The 21103-nt window shown below is 61.8% G+C and overlaps 1 protein-coding gene across 4 annotated transcripts in view; it reads right to left on the reverse strand.

The window, feature by feature from the left end:
* PIP5K1C (phosphatidylinositol-4-phosphate 5-kinase type 1 gamma) overlaps window positions 1-21103 on the reverse strand; it is a 59424-nt gene that overhangs the window by 4760 nt on the left and 33561 nt on the right. For 2 of the 4 annotated variants that reach the window (XM_060094637.1, XM_060094634.1), the window contains exons 6-16: window positions 16964-17116; window positions 15363-15662; window positions 14396-14601; window positions 12587-12670; window positions 11267-11315; window positions 9315-9399; window positions 7479-7640; window positions 6547-6685; window positions 6424-6456; window positions 5174-5278; window positions 2519-2648 (exon numbers count right to left, since the gene is read on the reverse strand). In XM_060094637.1, the coding sequence (XP_059950620.1) occupies window positions 2519-2648; window positions 5174-5278; window positions 6424-6456; window positions 6547-6685; window positions 7479-7640; window positions 9315-9399; window positions 11267-11315; window positions 12587-12670; window positions 14396-14601; window positions 15363-15662; window positions 16964-17116 (1446 nt within the window). Of the gene's footprint in view, window positions 1-1013; window positions 1092-2518; window positions 2649-5173; window positions 5279-6423; window positions 6457-6546; window positions 6686-7478; window positions 7641-9314; window positions 9400-11266; window positions 11316-12586; window positions 12671-14395; window positions 14602-15362; window positions 15663-16963; window positions 17117-21103 lie in introns of all 4 variants that reach the window. The other 2 variants (XM_060094635.1, XM_060094636.1) reach the window with 2 other exon arrangements.

The raw sequence follows: 21103 nt of genomic DNA on the forward strand, positions 1-21103 counted from the left end.
CAACCCCCCTCCAGGCAGCTTCTGCCACAGCGCCCCACCCCATGGCCCTTGCGGGCCACGTGTCCCGACTCTGGGACCATCTCTGGGGAGTGGCGTCCCCGGCTGGACCGAGTGTGGCGGGAGGGCTGTGGAAGCAGTCTCCCTTTTTCAGGCTCGCCCGGCAGCGCCCGACACCTAGTGACGCTCAGAGGGGCTGCTGACGGGGCTGGAGTGTGGTCTCCGAGGGGCCTCATCTTGAGAACACAAAGTCTCGCTTTAGGCCTTTGCCTTGTCCTGCCCGTTTGAGCGCTGTGTGCCTCTGGGAGGTTACTTGGCCTCTCTGGACCCCCATCTATTGCTCACAGTGACAATAACAAGCACTAACGATGCCACCGCTACACAATATCCCCACAGCATCCCAGGCACGCTGGGTGGATAAGCGTTTATTAGACACACAGGTGCCTGAAGCTTGGGATCCAGACTGTGTCTACCCTGCACTCTCATGGGCTCCCTGGAGAGCCAGGGACTCGGTGTCTCCATCTGTGAAATGGGTATGGAGACACCAGCTCCTTTCTCCTGCAATTAAGAGCTTGGCTTTGCAGTCCCTCTGGTGACTCATGACGCCACCCCCTGCAGGGGACAGACACCCCGTGGGAGCCGTCAGCAGCGAGGTCTGAACAAGTTGGAGCAGTGCACCCGGCACGTCCCTGACCCGGGAGGGTTGGGACAAAGGGCAAGGGCGGCCAGGGGATGGTGGTCAGATGCAGACCCTGCCACAGCCAGGCAGGCCTCCGGAGCCCCAGACGTGTGCCCGCAGGCCCAGTGATGCCCACCTCGGAGGGGAGCAAGCAACGTCCCCATGGGATGCCTGCAGCACAGAGCCCCACACGGGCCAGCGCGGCCGACCTCAGCCACAGTGACATTTTCCCCAAGTCCCTTCTCAGAGGAAGAGGAACAGCCAGGACCTGTGGCTCCCTGCTGCCCATGGCGCGGGGCGGGGCTGGGCTCCCTGGAGGCCTGCCATGGTCACTTACAGTCCCTGAGGAGCTCAGCGTCACGGCCCGCAGTCGGCGATGCCGGGGAGAGTAAATCCAGTACCTCCCATCGGTGAACTGGGCGGGCCGGGTGGGCGGGGGAGGAAGCAAACAGAGGACAGGATGAAGTGACAGGATGAGGCCACAGGGATCTGGCAGGCGGTCAGGCAGGGAGGGCACCGGGAGGGGCAGGTGAGCCGATGGCCAAGCAGGAGGTGCGGGCGGGGGTCCCAACGGCTTCCTTCTCTGCTGCGTGGGGCCCAGCTGCCCACTCGGGGGTTTCAGGACTCTGACGCACACGACAGGACATGGCCCCAGGGGCCACCTCCCACACAGATCCAGAGAGCGGGAAGCAACCAGCCCTGGCGGGAGCTGACGGCAGGTGGGGGGACACACAGGGTGCACTTGGTACCCTCCAGGCCAGGCAGGGCCATGCCCCGGCAGCACTGGCTCGGGGACCGAAAGCAGGGAGGTCGGTGTTAGTTACAAAGCAGCGATGCCAGCGGGAGGGCCAAGCTCACCCCAACAGGCCCCAAGGCCCAGCGCCGGGCGGGGGGCAGGCCCTGGCTCACTTTCCTGGGGCAGGGTCGGGGGTCAGAGGTGAGAATGAATGTCCGGGAAGAGGATGGGCGGCTGGGCGTGTGTCTGGCCCTCTCTGTTGTAACTGGGACCATGTGATCCCTGAGCAGGGCCACCCAAGGGAGATGGCTCCAGGACCCACTGTCGGGGGCTCCCTGGCCCCCGGGCACCCACTTCACCCAGGCTCCTGGTTCAGCTCCCTACCCGCCCATGGGAGGTGTGTGGGGAAGGAGACCCCCAGCTCTGGAGAGAGGTCCCGGGTCCCTGGGGCAGGGCCCCTTCCTACTCTGACGGACGCCACCTCGTCCAGGAGCAGCTGTGCGTCCTCATCCTGTGAAGTCGGCAGTGTGGAGCCCACCTGCCCCTCTCGGCGGGGCCCTGGCCTCCCTGAGCACAGAGCCCACCCTCCGCACCCACCACCCAGAGAGAGAAGGTGCGCATCATGCCAGCCCACCACGGCCAGCCCGGGCTGCCCTGGGACCCAGGGCCTGGGCCTCCCCTCAGGCCAGCGGGGCCGAGCACGAGGACTCCAGATGTTTCCCGGGGCAACGCTGAAGACAGGGCCTTGGCTCGTGGCCAGATGTGGTTATGAGGCCTGGGCAGGAGGACCTGGGCTGGATGGTGAGGGATGGGGGTGCTCCCCAACACCTGAGCGTGAGCATGCTGGCCGGGCACGTGGCCCTGAGTGTTGAAAGGTGAGCACACACGTGTGCCTGTGTGCCTGAGTGGGAGTGCACGTGCAGGTGTGCACAGGCGCCTTGAATGTGCGATGTGTCAGCACGAGCCTGTGAGGGAGCAGTGTGCGCGTGTGTGAACGCATGTGGGTGTAAGCACACGTGGGTTCGTACAGGCACGTGCGTGTGTGTGCACGTGTGAGCACAGGTGGTGGAGGGTCTGGCGACGGGAGGGATCCCGGGAGGACTTACAAAGTAGATGTCTGTGGCGGGCGCGTCCTCCTCGTCTGAGGCCTGGCTGGCGGGCTCGGAGGCCTGGCTGGCGGTTTCCACTTCGACGGCGGCAGAGGCGGCAGAGGCACAGGCCGGGGACGACCCCTCCCTGGGGACACGGGGAAGACACGGGAGTCCTGGCTGGGGGCGCTCTGGACTGCCCGCGCCTTCTCCAGCCCACGCCCCAGGACCCTCCCTGCTCCGCACCATCCTTCATCACAGAGACCACGATGCAGGGAGTCCTACTGCAGGGATGCATCCTGTCTGACATGTTCTAGTTCCCACACAAAACAAACAAAACACCCCCAAGCACGGCTGTGGCCCAGGGAACGATGTGCCCACCCCCGAGCAGGCAGGCCCTTTTCCCTCTATTTGCTCAGGTTCACGCCCATGGGCAGATCCCTGCCTCACCACTCACTTGCTGGGCAGCCATGAGGACCACGTTCTTTCTCGGAGCCTCAGTTTCCTCGTCTATAAAGTGGGGACACATGGCACCTACCCCCGAGGGACCAGAACCTCTTGCTCTTCTTTTCTGAGCACTTACTAGGTGCCAGGCCTGTCTGAGGGCCTTGCGTGAATGAACCCACCGAACTTCCACTCGGGAAGGGGGGATGCTGCTGCTGTCCTGTGTTACAGATGAGGAAACTGAAGCTCAGAGTGAAGGTGAGGAACATGCCCGAGGCCTCGGCTGGCGGCCGTGTGACTGGTGACTAAATTTCACCTCCTGGATGAAATGACGAGTTCTGAGAAGAAGGAGCACCTGTAACCGTGCAGAACTGGTTCTTCAGTCACGTTTGAGGGCAACTTGTTTCGTGGGGCAAAGACTGAATGACATTTCCCACCGTGACACCTCAGTTAATGGCAAAAAAGTTGACAGTGGCAGGAACTGGTGCGTGTGTGTGAAATAATAGCAAAGTGCACCTGGGAATGTGTGCTGGGAGTGCTAAGTAAAGTCTCTAGAAATAGAACAGAAATTCTAAAAAGTATATAAAGCAAAAATTATGGGAAATGCAAGAAGAACTGGATAAGGCAATTATATAATTAAACAGCCCAAACAGACAAGAGGCAAGTAAGGACATAAAGGAACCGATGACACCGATCAAGACACTGGACAGAAAAGGCTTGTAAAGAACTTTCCATCCTTTCACAGAGAAGACACTTTTCTCCCAAGTGTCCACGGACACTTAAAAAGTGAATTTTGGGGACTTCCCTGGTGGTGTAGTGGTGAAGAATCTGCCTGCCAATGCAGGGGACACGGGTTCGAGCCCTAGTCCAGGAAGATCCCACATGCCGTGAAGCAACTAAGCCCAAGCGCCACAACTACTGAGCCTGCTCTCTACAACCCGAGAGCCACAACTACTGAGCCCACCTGCCACAACTACTGAAGCCTGCACACCTGGAGCCCTTGCTCCACAACAAAGAGAAGCCACCGCAATAAGAAGCCCGCGCACCACAACGAAAAGTAGCCTCCACTCCCCGCAACTAGAGAAAGCCTGCGCTCAGCAACGAAGACCCAACCCAGCACCCCCCCCCCAAAAAAATAGCGTAGATTTTTTGGCTGCGTTGAGTGGCATGCGGGATCTCAGTTCCCCGACCAGGGATCGAACCCCTGCCCCCTACAGTGGAAGCGCAGAGTCTTAACCACCGGGGAATTCCCCAAAGCGTAGACTTTTTTAGGCCATTTTCTTCAGCTCTAAACCTAATAAAGTTAGAAGTAAGTACCAAAAAGGTAAACAAAAAATCTTAAACACTTGAGAGACACCCCTAAAAAGCCTTAGTCCAGGGTCTCCCCCTCAGCACTGCTGACATCGGGCAGGTCATTCTCTGCTGGGGGCCATCCTGGGCGCTATGGGGTGTGGAGCAGCGTCCCTGGCTCCCACCATGATGCCAAGAGCACCCCCCGGTCGTGACCACCAAAGATGTTCCCAGACACTGCCCACTCTCCCCTGAGGGCAAAATCGCCCTCAAGTGGTTGAAAGCCACTACCTTAATTCAAAGAGAAAATAAGAAAAAAATCACTAACCATGCACATGTGAGTCAGTATAAAAGAACTGCTTCACGTCAAAACCCATGGGACACAGCAAAAGCAGTACTCAGAGGAAACTACATAGCCTTAAGGACCTCATTATTAAAGAAAAAAAGGAATTTAAGCACTGGAAAAAAGAAACAAGTGAGAAAACAAACCAGAAGCAGCTAGAAAGAAGTCATTACTGGTGAGTTACAGTAAATGAGATAAAAACAAAACACAACAGGGGAAAAGGTAACTAACTCCCGAACTGGTTCTTTGAAAAGCTTGTAAGTTGCTGTCTTGCAAGGCCCTTCAAAGCTAAGAGGGCGAAGAGAGGATGGGTGGGAGGGAAAGTGACCTCAGATGACAGCGCCGCTCTGAGCCCTGGAGGAGGCGACCCTTCCCCGAGTGCAAGACCCCCACTGCTCCCGGCATCACGCGCCCCCTTCCCCCTCCCCATGCCCCACGCCCCGGAAGCCCCATTCCCTCCCCCAGCTTGCGGACTACTTTTCCCAGCCTGCCCCGCGGCCAGCTGGCCACGTGACCACGCTCGACCAATGGGGCCAGAGAAGAACTGGAAAGCAGGAACCAGGTAACGGGACCACAGGGACTCGGGGGCCACTCACCCCGCATCCTCCTCTTTGGGGACCACGATTTCCACGCTGCATGCGGGCTCCACCTGCACCGTGATCTGCTGCAGGTCCTCCTCCGCATGCACCTCCTCCTGGGTCCTGGAGGCAATGGGAAGCCGCGCCTCAGTTTCCCTCCTCACCAGCCCCCCAACCAGGAGCACCAGCTGAGCTCCAGGCCGGTGCCAATTTCCAGTCCCGGTAACAAGCTGGAAGCCTCCACGAGGTGCTGTCTCCGCGCACCATCAGACCAGGGCCCTGAGCCAGCCCAGCTCGCACCTGGTCCCTCTGGCTGTCATGACTGCCTGAGGGCTGCAAGAGTCCACCTGGGGCTATCCTGTGACTCAGGCACCAGCAGAGGCATAATGAGTGAATGGTGGCCTGGATCCTGCCCACCCCCTGGGGGCAGCTAGGCACCTGCCTGGGGCCTGGACTAGGGGGTGAGGTAGTTCTGGGGTTCCAGGCTGAGGCCCGTGGTGTAGGTGGGTGAGAACATTCCAGCATCCAGGCATGCAGAATCTCTGGGTGGCAACACCAGGGAGCAAAATGGTGGCTGACATCAAAGCAGGTAGCTGGACAGAGGGGGATGCACTTTGCACCAAACATGTTTTGTACCATGACTTTTTTTTCAACTGGCAGGAATTATCCCAAAAAAACTAATTAAAGAAATGCCCTCTTCACTGCAGTCCTGTTACAAGATCAAACAGCTGGGAACAACCCAAGTGTCCATGGCCCATTAGAGGGATGGCAACCAGCACATGCTCCACCTGCTCAGACAGGTGACCTTCTGCTGGTAGGTGACAGAGTAAGGGGCAGTGTGCCGCCCAGAGTGCACGCTGGTCAAAATGCGAGGAGAGACAAGCCCAAATGTGTATCTGCTTGTATATTCACAAAGATCTCCGGAAAGAGACAAAAAATCCGTCCGGGGGGTTGCTCCCAGAGAGGGGAGCAGGCATGGGGCAGGGGGAAACATCTTAACTATTTTCCTTTTTGTATCTCTTAGAATAAAAATATTAATAAAAAGAGAAAGAAGAACCAACAGGCAGGTGTGGGAGCAGGGTCCTCTGGGCACCCAGGTGGGAGACAAACACAAAATGACCTGAGATATTCTATGCGGTTCTAGAGCCTGACTTGAATCTGTGCCCAGAAAGGAGTGGTCAGAGACGAAGGGCTCTGGATGGGGAAAGCGGAGGAGGGACTGGGGCAGGCGGGCGGGGGAGAGGGAGAGGGCTGGGGTCTCAGCTCACCGGCCATCCTGTCCGGAGGACTGCGTGCGCCGCCTGCAGAGAGACCACAAGCAGGTGGGAGAAGTGGGGCGAGGCCCCGCCCACGCACAGCCCCCCGCGGAGGGACACAGCTGGTCTGCTCACCTGTACCGCGGCTGCTCTGATGTCTCCGAGGGGGACCGCTCCGGGATGGAGAGGGACGTGGAGGACAGGGTCGTGGCGATGGAGGCGGTGGTGGCCTCCTCAAAAGAAGGCGGTGTGCAGGGCAGGAGGTCTGGCCGGCCTGTGGCGAGGAGCGGGTGGGCACTTGCGGGGGCCTGGGAGGCCTCTGGGCTCCACCTACAACTCGGCTCACCCTCCACCACCCATGCCCCCCACTCCCACCTGCCACCCCACACTGTCATCCCTGCCAGCTTTAAGCGGGCAGATGTGCTCCAGTTTCCCCCTGGCCTAAGGCCTTCCAGTAGCTTCCCACTGCTCTCAAACTAAAATCCGAACCCCTCCCTTCGGCCCCCAGGGGGTCCTGCTCCACAGGCCTCACCTGCCCTCTCCCCCCTCCCCCTCTGCTCCAGACACACAGGCTCATCGCTGTGCCTCCCACACAACAGGCTAGGCCAGGTCCCACCCCAGGGCCTCTTGCACAGGCAGGTTCTCCCTTCCTTGATGATCTTCCACCAGCCCCTCCTGCCTGGAATCTCTGACCCAGGGGACAGGAGGGACCTTCCAGAACATCAGGCCCAACCCCATCAAGCATTTCATCCCTCCAGGTCTCTGTGCACCTCTGATGTGAAGGAAGCCTGTCATCTCTGGCGCGTGGGTTGGGGGGGGGGATGGGCAGGGAGCCAAATTCTATGCTCGACCTTCGCTGTGGCTCTTCCGGGGGCCCCGTCCCAGCTGCTCCCCACTTCCCAGCTGGGTTACAGTCACCCCACTTCCCATCCAGGCTGGGCCCAGCTGCAGGGGCCCCTTCCTCCTATTGGACTGCTGCTGTTGCTCCCTGAGCCCCTCCCTTCTCAGCCCCCCAGGGACGACGCCTTGCCCCAGGGGCCCCCTTATCTCCCGGCCTGCCTGCTCACCTTCGTCCTCCAGCGTGGGGTAGCTGCGGGCCCCCCGCAGGTCGTACTGCGCATCCTCCCGCTCGCTGGGGATCTGGCTGGCCGAGAAGGCGGCGGTGGGCCCCAGGGGCTTGACGGCCAGCAAGGCACCGCGGCCCTTCTTGGACGGCGAGGACTTGAGGGCTGCAGAGGGAGGGCTGCTGGTGCTTGGGTGGCAGCACCGAGGCCGGGCCCTGCAGCCCCCGGTGCCTCTGTTGTACAAAAGCCTGGTTGCCCCCCCCCCCGCCCTGCCTCCAGCTTGTCCCCCAGTGCTCTTCACTCTTGGTGGAGAAAGCCTGCCCTGCTTTCCACCCGGCTTGCCTCGGGAGGTGCCGGGAGCCCCAGGTACCTGTCCTGCCCGTCAAGAGAAATGGGACGAGCCCCGAGGGACCCAGCACTCCCACCCTGGCCCCCAGAAACAGCAGCAGACCAGCAGCTGCCAACGTTTACCAAGCACTTTGGGGCCTCACCCCGTGTCCCAGCCCACCCGGCCACGGCCCGGCCGCTGACATGGAAGTCAAGGGCCTGGGACAGTGGGGCTCGGCACCAAGGGTCTGGCTCCCATGTAGGCTGCACAGCCTGGGGAACGCAGCTCAGCTCTCGGGGCCCCCAAGTCCTCGTCTGCAACATCAGGGTCAGGGGAGGCGGGTAAACCCCGAGACGCCCTCTGCGCCCTGTCAGGACCTGTCACCACCCTCTCCCAGCGGGCCCTGTGACCTCTGCCCCCAGCATGGCCAGCTGAACTCCCGCATACAGTAGGTGCTTGGTTTGCCTTAGGCACAGCCATCCAGTCCCTGGAGGCCGGCACTCCCTGGACCACAGCGGGAACAGTGCCCTGAGAAGGTTCCAGGAAGAGATGTGCTGGTAAAGGTTAACAACCGGCTCTCTGGGGACAGATGCTGGGTTTGTGGTATTTGCCGACTTCCATGGTGTAAACATTCCCTCCACAGTCAACATCAGCGTACAACTAGATGTCACAGAATGTGGAGCTGTGCCGAGAGCCAGCTGCAGGTGACTGGCGCTGGCTCGCGGACCGCACACGTCTGGCCCAGGCAGGGAAAGCAGCCCCCCAGCTGAGAGCCAGACACTGGGCCTGCCCCTTCCCGCTGCCTGCGTGGAGCGCAAGGCCTGGACAGTAAGGCGCATACCAAGACCATCCCCACGCCCACAGACACTTACTGAGCACCTACTGTGTGCCAGGCCCCGGGCTGGACGCTGGGGACGTGGAGCGACCAGAGTGAACAAGCACCCTGCCTTTTGGCAGTGGGTGAGGGGTTGCGGGGGCCGATGACAGACACGTAGGGAGAAAGACCCCTTCAGGCCCCATGTGGGGTCCGGCCTGGGGTGCACCAGGGTCTGTGACTCCGGAGGCCCAGCACGGACATGGGGCTTCCAGAGGCCACCGTGGGCCGGGGCCACCACGCTTGCCCTGTGCCCGCCCCGACGATGCCCAGTTTGGCTGATGACCGGCCGCTTCCGTGTGGCAAGGTCCCGTTTCCTTGGCAACGGTGCTCCCCCACTGATCGCGTGCGTGAACACACCTCCCCCTCCTGGCTCTGTACAGATGGGGAAACTGAGGTGCGGAGGGGGCGTCCCTTGCTCGAGGTTGCGCGGGAAGGATGAGGACTGGGACTGGGCGGGAGCCAGGCCCTGTGCCGTATCCTGCAGGGGCCACCCCAGCTGCCCTGTTCCCTGGACCAAGTCCCCGCCTGAGGCCCAAGGCTGGCCGAACACAGGACCAGCGCTCCAGGCTTACCCTGCCCTAGACCTTCCGCCCTCCTCCCTCCTCGCCCCCACCCAGAGGGCCTGGGCACTCACAGGAGTTCTTCCGGAAGACTGTGCTGCTCATGAACTTGAAGAAGCGCTCGGCGTAGAAGCTGGGTCGGTGGACAGAGATGGTGTCCTGGGAAGGGAAGCAGGGGCCCGAGGGCAGGCAGGGGTGAGCGCTGTGGCCCCACGGGGGCTCCCATGGCGGGGGCGGGACGTAGCCTCTGTGGGGAGGGGACCCAAGGAGCAGGTAGGGACAGGGAAGCAGGGAGGCGGTTTCCTAATAACCGCATCTGTAATTTTAACTTTTTGAACCATGTTTCAAAGAGGTAAACAGGTAACTATCAAAATCAAGAAACCGGAAAGAATCTCTAAAGCAAGGGTCGGGGAGAGCCCGGCCCGAGCCTGCTCCGCAAGCTGGGTTGCAGGCCTGTCCCTGCAACTGAGGGAGGCTGGTGTCCTCGGGGCAGGCAGGCCCGGCGTCCTGCACTCAGGTGGGGGTGGCCCTGGCCAGGCACTGCTCCTCATCTGTGCCACGGGGGAGACCGGAGGCTGCCGGACTCGCCTGGATGTAAGGACGAGACGTCCGTGAGGCAGGGAGCCCAGCACACGGTAGGGGTGTGATATGGGCTGGGCCCCTAGACAGACACCCTTGCTGTCCCTGGGATCCAGTCTCCTCGCCTGCGATGGCACAGTCTCCCCAGCACTGCTGACAGCAGGCCGGTTGTTCTCTGGGGGCTGTCCTGCGCACTGTGGGGTGTGGAGCAGCATCCCCGGTCCCCACCCACTCGATGCCAGGAGCCCCCCAGTGTGACCACCACAGATGTCCCCAGACACCACCCGGTGTCCTCCCCCTGGACACGTGGCCTCCCACAATGAACGCTGCACTCTATCCTTGCCTGCGCGGAGGCGTGGCCACATGACCACGTGACCACGTTCTGGCCGATGGAGCGGGTGAGCTGAGGTGAGCAGAGCTAACAGAAGAGTCTCTCCGCCCTGAGAGGAAGGGGGTCCCTCCCTCCGGCTGGGGCCCGGGGCCTAGGACAACGCCTGGGAGTGTGCAGCAACACACAGGAAGAACCTGGCCCCCAACACTGAGGGCCATCCTACTGGCCCCAGGATGCTCACACCTGGATGGTTACTTCCATCGACATTTGAGGCTCCTGGGGAGTAGACCCAAATCCTCTGACGGGGGTTGCGGCCGCCCAGCTGCAACCTGGACCTTCTCAGCGCTTATTCCGGAAGCTCCCCCAGACCCTCCAAACCCTCTCTGAGTGGTGGGCGGGCTCGTTAGGACCCTGGATTTTACAGACTGCAGGCACACACACAGCCCTTAGCACTTGAGTGAGAACTGGCCTGCAGGGGGCAGGGGGGCCCATGGGAGGAGAGGCCTCTGCCTGAGGGTCCACAGCTGGACCAGGGGTGTGCGTGCGGCCTCGGGCCCACAGGCAGGCTCTGTTTAGCCCCAACTGTTGGTCCTCACAGTCTTTTACATTCTGAAGTAATTCATTGCAAGTGTTCACGGGTTGGCTGCGCTCACAGGAAAACATGAATTTCAAGCTTTTCTCAAGTAACTGAGCCGGTCCATCTAAGCAGGCCCCACCCCCATGGGGCAACAGGGGTCAGAGTTGTGCAGTATTGCCCCCGGGGTGCAGCTGGGGCTCAAGATGCCCTCCACAACACACGTTTCCAGAATGCTCTCTGCCTGGCCGGCCCCTGACTTTCTGGATCAGCCTGTCCTTGGGAATCCTTCCCACTCAGCTTGGGGCCCCCCGACCCACTCCAGGAAGCCTTCCTGTACCCCTCAAGGGTGGCTCGGACCCCTCGCTGAGGATCCTGCAGCTGCCTTGCTTCCTCATCCCGGCCCTGACCCCTTGGCCCATGACTGTGGCTCCAGAAAGGAGGACACATCTCTCAGCTCTTTAGCACCTGTGCCTGGCCCAGGGAGACGGTCAGTGCGTTTGTGGACGGATGAACGGAATGAATGAACAAACGATGCTCACCCCATCGTGGACGAGAGCCTTCCAGGTGTGTTCCAGCTTCTTGATGAACCTGCAGAGAAGAAAACGCCCAGAACGTCAGCCAAACCTTCAGGTCCAGGGGTTCTCTTCTGGGCAAGCCCGTCCCAGAGGACACTGGTGACGTCTAGGGACGTTTGTGGTTGGCACGGGTGGGAGTGTTCCTGGCATCAAGGGGGTAGAGGAGCCCTGGTCTAGAGGAACGAGGCCACCTGTTGCATCAGCCAGAGGCCACCTCCCCTTTCCTGCCCCCTTGACCGCCCCCCCCACCTGCTGGCTGCTCCCACCACATTCTCTGGGGGCGGCAGTGGAAAGGCCGTGGTACGTAGCCCCCCGTGGGGGACAGAGCCCACCCTTCTTCTCTCCCACGGGGCAGGCTGAGCCCAGCCCCTCGCTGCTGGAGTGAGTGCCCTGCGCCGTGACCCCTGGCTAGGCCCCGCCCAACACCGGGGCTGGGGAGAATGTTGCCTCCTCCAGGCAGCCTTCCTGGACACCTCTAGGCTGCAGGGGGAAGGAGCCCCTCCTTTGGCACACACCTCCGCCCCAGGGTGAGCTCCCCTCGCCCCACCCAGGGCCTCTGCAGAAACCCTGGCTTGCTACTCGGAAAGCTGCCTGCTCCTGCTCCAAACGGGAGGGAGACGCCTGCAGGGGATGGGGTCAGCCCTCAGGAGAGGAAACAGGCTGCAAACGTCAGCAGTCTGATGGGCAAGAGGTGACCAGCAGGCAGAGAAGTCACCCAACGCCAAATGGAGTTCCCGGCATGGGGTGGGGTGTGGACGGGAAAGGGGGACCGCCAGGGCCACAACCTGCCTGTCATGCCTGGACTGTGTGTGATGCGTGTGTGTAACTCCTTCGATAAAAAACTAACAAGAGATGCTCACTGCTGTAAGCGTGCAAAGCACAAGGCACGGGTAACGGAGCTGCCCATCACCCAAGGGCGTCTGTTCCTTCGGCTATATCACGCTCGTGTCCACACTCAAGACCACACAGCACATGGCACCGGCTGTGAGCATTTATTTCTGGAAGTGTAGGAACCTTCCAGAGATGTTGCGCTTCCCAGCCACAGGGTGTTTCCGTCTTGCTCTGTTCAGCCCAGCACTTGGCACACGGCAGGGCCCACAGTCAGTCAGCTGGTGACACTTCGCCCACCACCCAGCCCTGCACTGGCCCTGACCGGGCCCTGACTGGGCTCTCACTGGGGAGTGGGGAGACAGGGCGGGGGCAGGCACCCACCCGTAGGACCGCAGGCTGGAGGGGGCGCAGGCTCCCACCTGGAGGACCACAGGACGGGGGGCGGGCACCCACCTGTAGGACTGCAGGATGTCGATGATACCAATGTGTAGCAGAAGCCGCTCCCCGCGGCCGTTCACAGCGGGGATCCCGCCCATCCTGGGGAAAGGGGTCGAGAGTATCAGCACCTGCAGAGCTGGCCCAGGGGCAGGCCAGCCTGTCAGGGGCACAGGCTGGAGGTGGCCTGGAGCCCCGAGCCTGGGGCCCTGGGCCTGGTCTGGGACTTGCGGGGACAGAGATGGAGGGAGATGCAGGCAGGACTGACGGGGCCTGGGGCTTGAGGATCCACACGCTCCCTGTAGGTGGCAGCCTGGCTGGACCCTCAGAGGGGATCCAGGCACCTGGGAACCCCACCCTGGTGAGGGGTCGAGCAGCTCTCCCGGCCAGCTCACCGAGTCAAAGCTGGAGGCCACAGGGTGCAGAAGGGTCCCGGCCATGAGACCCAGATGTGCGCACACCCACACGTGCACATGTGGAACTTGCACACACGTGCAGGCACACGCACACATGCCTGCACGTGCACACGCAGGCTCCCGGGCAGGACCAGGCTTCCAGGTGCAACCTGGGGAGTTAATGGCCTCATGCAGCCCCAGGCCGAGCCTGCCCGGCGCACTTAGTGAGGTTGTACAATGCAGCAGCTGTCTTGCAGTCATTAGGGCCCCAGAGGCTCTACCAGCCACACTCCACACCCAAGCTCACTTGCACGCCCTGCCATCTCGCCTGGCCTGGCACCAACCCTACGAACGCCAGACGGCTGAGCTCCGGGCCAGCTCGTGTCCCCCCAGCCTCAGCCCAGCCAGGGCCCTTCAGCTGGCGGCCCAGTGTGGTGGCCAGGCCGGGGTCAAGCCTCGGCCCGTCCCCCAGCTGGCTGTTGCACCCTGACAGCTACCCCCACCTCTGAGCCTCCTTTTCCCAACTGAAGACAAGGGGATGCCACCCTCCTCCTCCAGGGCCCCCTACCCCCCAAGGACTGAACAGGGTCCGGAAGTGGAGGGTGCCGCCGGTTTCCAGCATGGTCAGTGCCTGGTGATGAGGGGACAATTGTGACACCTGTCCACAGCAGCGGTATCCATCTGGGGCGACTCTGTCCCCAGGAGACAGTGATGCTGTCTGGGGACATGTGTGGTTGTCACGACTGGAGGGAGGGATGCTGCTTCACCCACCACAGTGCCCAGGATGCCCCAGAGAAAGTGACCCGACCCTGAAGGTGAGACGCACGGGGTGGGCGGCAGGGATACCCCGTGAGTATGTCTGCGACTGCGCCCAAGCCCCCAGGGCAGGACCAGGTTGGCCAAGTGGGTGGGGTTGGGGGATGCACTCCTCTCTGGACCCGGTCACTCCTCACTGCCGCGTGGCATCGCCAGGGAAGGACCGTTCTCAGCCCTGCCCCCGGTGGGTCCCGGGTTTGGTATCTTGCTATGAGAGGGTCCCTCATCCACAGCCTTCTCCGGGGCTGTCTTTCAACACCTTTCCAGCTTTGCTGCCTACGGTGGCGCTTTAACCCACCCTGGGGTCCAGCGGGAGGGAAGGGGATCTGTCCTTCCCACAGGCATGGCCAACAACCTCCGCCTACTGAGTGCCTGATCTGGATGCCCTGGTCAGAACACCTGGCCGCAGCTGTGTGTCCGCCGTCCACCCCTCGGGGCGCGGGGGGCTGGGGGACGGGTGGGCGCTGCTGTGCACTTGACAGACCAGGAACAGGCCAGACCCTGGACTCGGTCATATCCCTCGCGCCTTCCTCACAATGCCCCCCACCCGTTTCTCGCCTGGCAAGGGGGCCGGGGTAGAGACGAGAGCGGGAAGCCCCCGAGCCCCGCCACCTACGTGTCGTCCGTCTCGATGGCCTCCCCGCGCGCAGCCCCGCCCTGGATGGACTCCATGGCCGTGGAGTAGAGCGCCTTCTGGCCCAGCGGCCGCTTCTCGTCAGCGGTGCTCCGGGCGCCCTCGGCCTGCCGCTCACGCTGCTGCTGGTCGATGTTGTGCACGCCCAGAAGCAGGCTGTAGTCCATGATCTTGAAGCTCTCCAGCACCTGCGGGGCCGGGGGTCAGGGGGAGGTGCCAGCTGCCCCCCAACCCCCACCCCGCCCCCATCTGGGTCTGTGCCCACTCAGTCCCCACAGCCCGGTGGGAGGTCCCGTCCTCATCCCACTGGGGACCCCGGCGGTGGGCCTGGGGCGCAGCTTCTGACTCGAGGCCAGGCCACCCCGGCCCTGGCTCAGGAGCCTGGTTCACTGGCCATCACTCCTGCTGCAGGCCCCGAGGTGCAGCCCAGGACATGGACACCCGGGCCCTGGGGGGTGGGCTCTTGGAAGCCATGGGGCCCTGAGGTGTCTGGTGGTTTTCTGGGGAGTCTGTGTCGAGCTTCCAAAGGGGTCTGGAAGCCGGGGTGCAGAGAGGACCCTGGAGGACCCAGGCCTGGCCTGAGCCCCGCCAGGCCTCCGTATCCTCGCCTCTGAGGCCGAGGGGGGCGCGGGTGGACTGCAGTTGCAAGGCCTGCAAAGAGCCTGGCGGGCGTTCTTGTTTCCTAAGAAGCACCTGCCCGTGGAGGAGGGCAGCTCGGAGCCCGCCCGAGCCTGATCTGAGGCACACTCTAAGGTGAGGGCCCTCCCTGAAAACACCAGGCTGCTCCTGGGGCTTTGTTTCGGCAGCAGAAACGCAGCCTGAGGTGGGGCTGGGGCAGGGAGGGAACGCGTATCTCAGGCTCACACTGAGTCCCCGCTTTACAGGTGGGAAAACTGGGGCTCAGAGACGGAGGCCCCGTAATCACGGCCCCGGCCCGGCCCCTCCTCACCAGGCAGTCGCGCTGCAGCGTCTTGACGAGCGCAGAGAAGGTGTCGGCGTCGAGCATGAGCCCCTCAGGCATGTCCTGGATGAAGTCCAGGTCTTTGTAGGTGGGGATGCTCTTTTCCTTCTCCTTCTTGCTGGCCCGCCGCTTGTACGTGGAGCCCTTGAGGTCGAACTTGAGGTGCATCTTGACCACGCGCGGCAGCACGTTGTTCATCACCACCACGCGGATGTTCTTCCCGCCCGACTGCACACAGTACAGCCCGTAGAACTTGGGCAGCAGCGTCCGTGGGTTCTGGTTGAGGTTCTGGCGGGGAGAGGGTCAGTGGAGATGACGCCGGGAGCTGTGCCCGCACCCTGCGCGGCACCCTGTCTGCCCCACAGATCTCAGGCCAGAGGCCACCTCCTCAGGAAGCCCTCCCTGACCACCTCTCCCAGGCTCGTCCCTCTCTCCGCGCCCCCAGCACCCTGACTGTACAGCCAGCCAGGTGAGTTCCCCATCACCCCACCTGGAAGAGCCAGGAGGATCTGTTTCTACAGAGCCAGGCCCAGCGAGAGACAGCCTTTCCATAAAGGGCCCCAGGGGATGCTCCTGAGGTGTCTGGGCCTGGCTTCCCACCAGGTCAGACCCAGGTGTCCCACCTCCCCAGCCCAAACTGCGGGGATGGCGGGCATGGCCTCCAGGCATATCCAGGGCAGGGGTCAGCAAACTCTGGCCCGAGGGCCAAATCCAGGCCACTTGTCTTTGTACAGCCGGGAGCTAAGAATGGTTTTACATTGTTAAAAAACTAAAAGAAAAACAGTGTCTTGTGACATGTGAAAATTACGTAAAATGCTCACATCAGTGTCCAGAAAAGGTTTTACTGGCACTCGGCCACGGCTACTTGTTCTCGCCTTGTCTGTGGCAGCTTTCTCGCTGCAACAGCAGAGCTGAGCCGTGGAGACAGAGGCTGTCACTCACAAAGCTGAAAATGTTTACTATCTGGCTCTTTACGGAAGAAGTTTGCTGACCCCCTGAGCTAGGGGAGCTGGGGGTCTCACCCAAGATCATACACGGCTGGGGTGGGTGGTGCACCCCACAGGGAGAGATGGGTCACGACCTGTGCAGAGCTGCCCAGGGCCTCTGCCCCCACCCCCATTTGTGTGTGTATCAGGACCCCCGCTACTGCGGGCCAGCAAGTCTGAGGCTCCTGCTCCCACCCCCGCCCAGCGGCCCAAATGCCAGCTGGCAGCCAGGCCCACCTCCCCAGCGCCTCTCTGAGTCACCGGCTGTTGAGACACGAGGCGCGAAGCCATGATTTCTAGGACCCATGACTCAGGGCAGTGGGCTGGGGGGATGGCCAACAGGGCCCAGATGGCTGTTCCTGCTCGCCATGTGAGGGGGTCCTGCGGGTGAGGCTCAGTGACCCAGGACGGCATGTCGAGGCCTGCCTGGAGGGGATGGTGCCCAGGGTGGGTGGTGCCGGGGTGTGAGGGGGGGAGGGAGGTGCCAGTGCTCAGGGGGGTAGTGCCGGAGTGGGGGGACTAGTGCCCACGGCTCCTTGGGCAGAGGGAGGAGGAGGGCGTGAGGTCGGGGGCGCTGGGGCTGCAGGGGCACGGCACTCCCACCATGTAGTAGCCGGGCAGCAGCTTCTGCAGGAACTCGGCCTCCTTGTGCATCACCGTCTTGATGATGAACTCATCGTCGCTGGTGACGTAGAACAGGGAGCCGCTGGCACCGGGGTTGGACAGCTCGATGAGCGGCTCATTGCACAACGAGTACTGAAAAGGGGGGCAGCGAGTGGGCGGGGTGCTCACCAACCCCCACCCCCTGGGGGCCCAGGGGCTGGCAGGCAACCCCGAAACTGGTCACCGTCAGCTCCATTTTACAGATGAGGCCACTGAGGCTTGGAGAGGGGGACGGTCTCGCCCAAGGCCACACAGCAAGGATTTGAGCCCGGGCTAAGCCTGCAGCCTCAGTGCTGACCCACTAGAGTGTGTTCCCTCTCCTGTGAGGGACAGACACCTGGCCGCGACTCGCCTCCCAGCCTCCCTGCAGCTACGACAGTCAGCTCTGGCCCGTGAGCCGTAAACACAGGCTGCCGTGTGGGACTTGGGAGAGGCTCTCTAAACGGGTGGCAGGAGCTGGCGCACCTCCTGTCTGCACCCCTCTCTCCTTCCCACCTGGAACCCCGCAGCCGCACTGGACCACGTAGTGACCTTGGTGGTGGAAGCCCGGCACCGGGAACGGCAAAAACAGAAGCTGCGTGCCTGGTGAGCAGCCGCCCCCCCACACCCTGGCCCCTACCATCTCTCTTCCCCACCTCCTAGTCCCTGACACCCACGTTCCACCTCCTCGATCACTGCCCATCGTCCCCGCGCATCCCCTCCGCACCATTAGATGGTAAATTCTAGGGAGACAGGGATATCTACACGATTTTGTTCACATAACAAAAGGGATCCCCAGCACATACTTCAGTGCCTGGCGCAGAGTAGATGCTCAATTGTTAAGCAAATGAATGAAAACCAAGGCCTGCAGACCTTTTCAGCTGAGTCAATGAAGTACTTTTTGGGGTTGAGGCTGTCTGGGTCAGGTTTTCTGTCCCTTGCAGCCCCCAAATCCTAATTGAGTACCGCTGGTATTCACAGCGTGGAGGATGGGCCCCGTTTCCTATCCACAGAGAAAAGCAGGGAGACAGACACAGGACCCCACTGCCCTCAGCCCAGCTCCTAGATCCAACTACGCCTGACGCCACAGCTGCCCCTGGATGTCCAGGCCCCTGAGCCAAGGGCTACCCTGTGTCCACAAGCACTAGGTGTGGGGGTGCTCACAAGCTGGAGCCCACATTCCAGGGCTCCTCAGAGCCCACTGACAGCCAACCCTGGATCCCACCCGCCATCACCCCTTCCAGGCACGGAGCAGGACTGCCTGGCTTCCCTGGGGTGGGGTGAGGCTGTCTGACGAGCACTGGCCAGTAAACTGTGAGCACAAGTGGTGGGTCATCCCCAGGATGGAAGATTTAAATGCTGCTGTGAGCCCTCCAGAACTCTCCCTCTGCCACGGAGGCCAGACGTTTAGGGTGGGAGCTACTTCGTCAGCCTGGGCGTGCCAGTGATGAGCACAGCCCCTAGCCAACCAAGGGCGGACACAGAGTGTGAGCAAGAAACACACCACTGTCATTTTAGGCCACACGGATGCAGGGGTCTGTTTCTTACCCAGCATAATCTGCTCCGTGCTGACTGATACATGCTGTTCCCAGTGCTCCTGTTTCTCACGTATTACTGACTTGCAGGAGCACCAGCAGAGGCAGACTCAGGTCCAAGGGAGGAGAGGGGCCTTCCTCAGTCCCTTGACCAAAAGCCAACTGCTACTTTCTCAGTACTACCTGACACCCAAGCATATTTCCACGTACCCCCTGGTCTGCTGGTGCCTGACCTCAGCCTTGAGAGGTAGGAGCCGGCAGTTTTATTGCCCTTACTCAGTGTGATGGAGGCAGAAGCCAGCTCATACGGCAGTCAGCACAGTCAGGATATGCCGACTAACAAGCAGCCCCCAGACAGCACTCACACTGCGCCTGCTGTGGGTCAGCTGGGGCTGTGTTCTTCGCTGTCACTCAGGGGCCCAGGCTGGGGCCACCCCGAGTGAGGCAGTAACACTTCAGGCATCTTTCCTGGAGTGGTGGGGGGACAGTCAGTCCTCCCGCCAGGGATTCTGAAGCCCAGTCTTGGCACCGGGGACACAGCAGTAAACAAAACAGTCTGAATCCTTGGCTCCTGGAGCTGACATTCTTTTTTTTTTTTTTAATTTATTTTATTTTTAGTTTTGGCTGTGTTGGGTCTTCGTTGCTGTGTGCGGGCTTTCTCTAGTTGTGGTGAGCAGGGGCTACTCTTCACTGTGGTGCACGGGCTTCTCATCACGGTGGCTTCTCTTGTTGCGGAGCAGGGGCTCTAGCTCGCAGGCTCAGTAGTTGTGGTGCGTGGGCTTCAGTACTTGTGGCTCACAGGCTCTAGAGCACAGGCTCAGTAGTTGTGGCGCACGGGCTTAGTTGCTCTGCGGCATGTGGGATCTTCCTGGCCCAGGGCTCTAACCCACGTCCCCTGCATTGGCAGGCGGGTTCTTAACCACTGTGCCACAAGGGAAGCCCTGGAGCTGACATTCTAGTTGAAGCCAGACAGATAAATAAAGTAAAACAGTGTGTCAGATGGTGACAAAGGGCACAGAGAAACATCCCGCAGTTGAAAGGCAGACGTGCTGGAGGCAGCTACGGTGGTCAGGTGGCCAGGAAGGGTGTGTCCCCTGAGGAGCCAACATCGAGCAAAAGAACGTGACGGAGCCCATGCAAAGGCCCTGAGGTGCAGCTGGTGGAGGACAGCATAGGGAGGAGGCCGGGGTGGGGGGCGCGTGGCCAAGGGGATGGTGCAGCGGAGTTCGGCTGGGAAGGGAACCAAGGAGGCCGACCTTTATTCCGAGTGTGGGGACAGCTAGGGAGTGACATGGTGTGATCTGTGCCTTAAGAGGCGCCTCTGGACTTTGGGGGTGAGAGCCTGACGGGGTGCCCAGGTGGGCGTGGCGGGGGCTGGCCAGGGGCATCAGTGGAGGGTGAGGAGTGGCCAAATTCCGATGCATCTGACAGCAGGGTTGGAAGGACCCCCAGCAGGGCTGGCCGTGGGGAGCAAGAGCAGCTCAGGGAAGGCTCAGACGGGGGCGAGGGGCTACGCTCCGCCTGTAGCCACTAGCCACAAACATCCACAGCACAGAGGCCCCACCCAGGTGCCCCGTCCTCCTTGAGCTCTGCCAGGCATGGGCCTGCAGCCACCACCGGGCACCTTGGGGCACAGACTACAGCGAAGCACCCTGCAGGAAAGCAGGGACGTCGAGTGGAAATCCCAGCAGAAGGGACATGTCCAGTTCTGTACAGGATAAATCTACGGGCGGAGAAAGTTCTGGAACCAGATGGCTGACAGCAGCTGCCCTGGGGAGCAGCTTGGTCGGGGCCATGGGTCTTGGGCCTCACTGGGCGCTGCTGCCGAGGGGCAGGCGTGTGACAAGCAGGGGCTCCTGAGCCAGGTAACCCACCATCAGGACGAGGTCATGGGCAGACGACCCCCGATTCAGGAAACAGCCCGCCACTCCGCCCCACCCCCATGCCCTGCTGTCCTGAGCTGAGATTAAATGACATTTAACCCCAGGAGAGCGTAGGGGTCTCACAAGGGGTGAGCATGACTATGCACAAAAAAACTCGGGCCTGGTGCCCATAGCTGGGGCAGGGGGCGGCAGCCAGGGGCCAAGGCCATGATCGTGGAGGAGAGGGGAACCCCGGGGGTGGCAGAGCCGGCGAGGGAGGCTGGGGACAGTCCGGGCGCCTGGTTCATCCCTGCCCTGCCACGTGGGCTTCAATCCTGCAGCTTGGAGCGACCCAGCCCGCAGGCTGAGGGGCTCCGCTTTCCCTCCGCACAGCACCCATTTCCTTGCTGCATTTCCCGGCTCGCTCCCCGATGGCTGACCCCAGCAGTCTCCCCGAGGCCCTGTCTGCAGCACCCCCACCCCCTCGGGCCCAGGATGGACACGCCTCAGGTCTGAACCTTCCAGCGAGTTTCCAGCCCGCCAGGGGCCCCGTGGCCCAGAACACCCGGGCCATCTCCGCCCTCCTGCTGCCATTACAGGCTCACGCTTCCTCCGTGGCCTATGTTGGCGGTCGCAGGGCTGCTGCCTGCCTGTCCCTGGCGGTGTTGGTGGGAGTGGAGGTTAGGGGGAAACGAGAACACTCC

Source organism: Mesoplodon densirostris, chromosome 3 (genome assembly GCF_025265405.1).
Source record: "Mesoplodon densirostris isolate mMesDen1 chromosome 3, mMesDen1 primary haplotype, whole genome shotgun sequence".
NCBI lineage: Eukaryota > Metazoa > Chordata > Mammalia > Artiodactyla > Ziphiidae > Mesoplodon > Mesoplodon densirostris.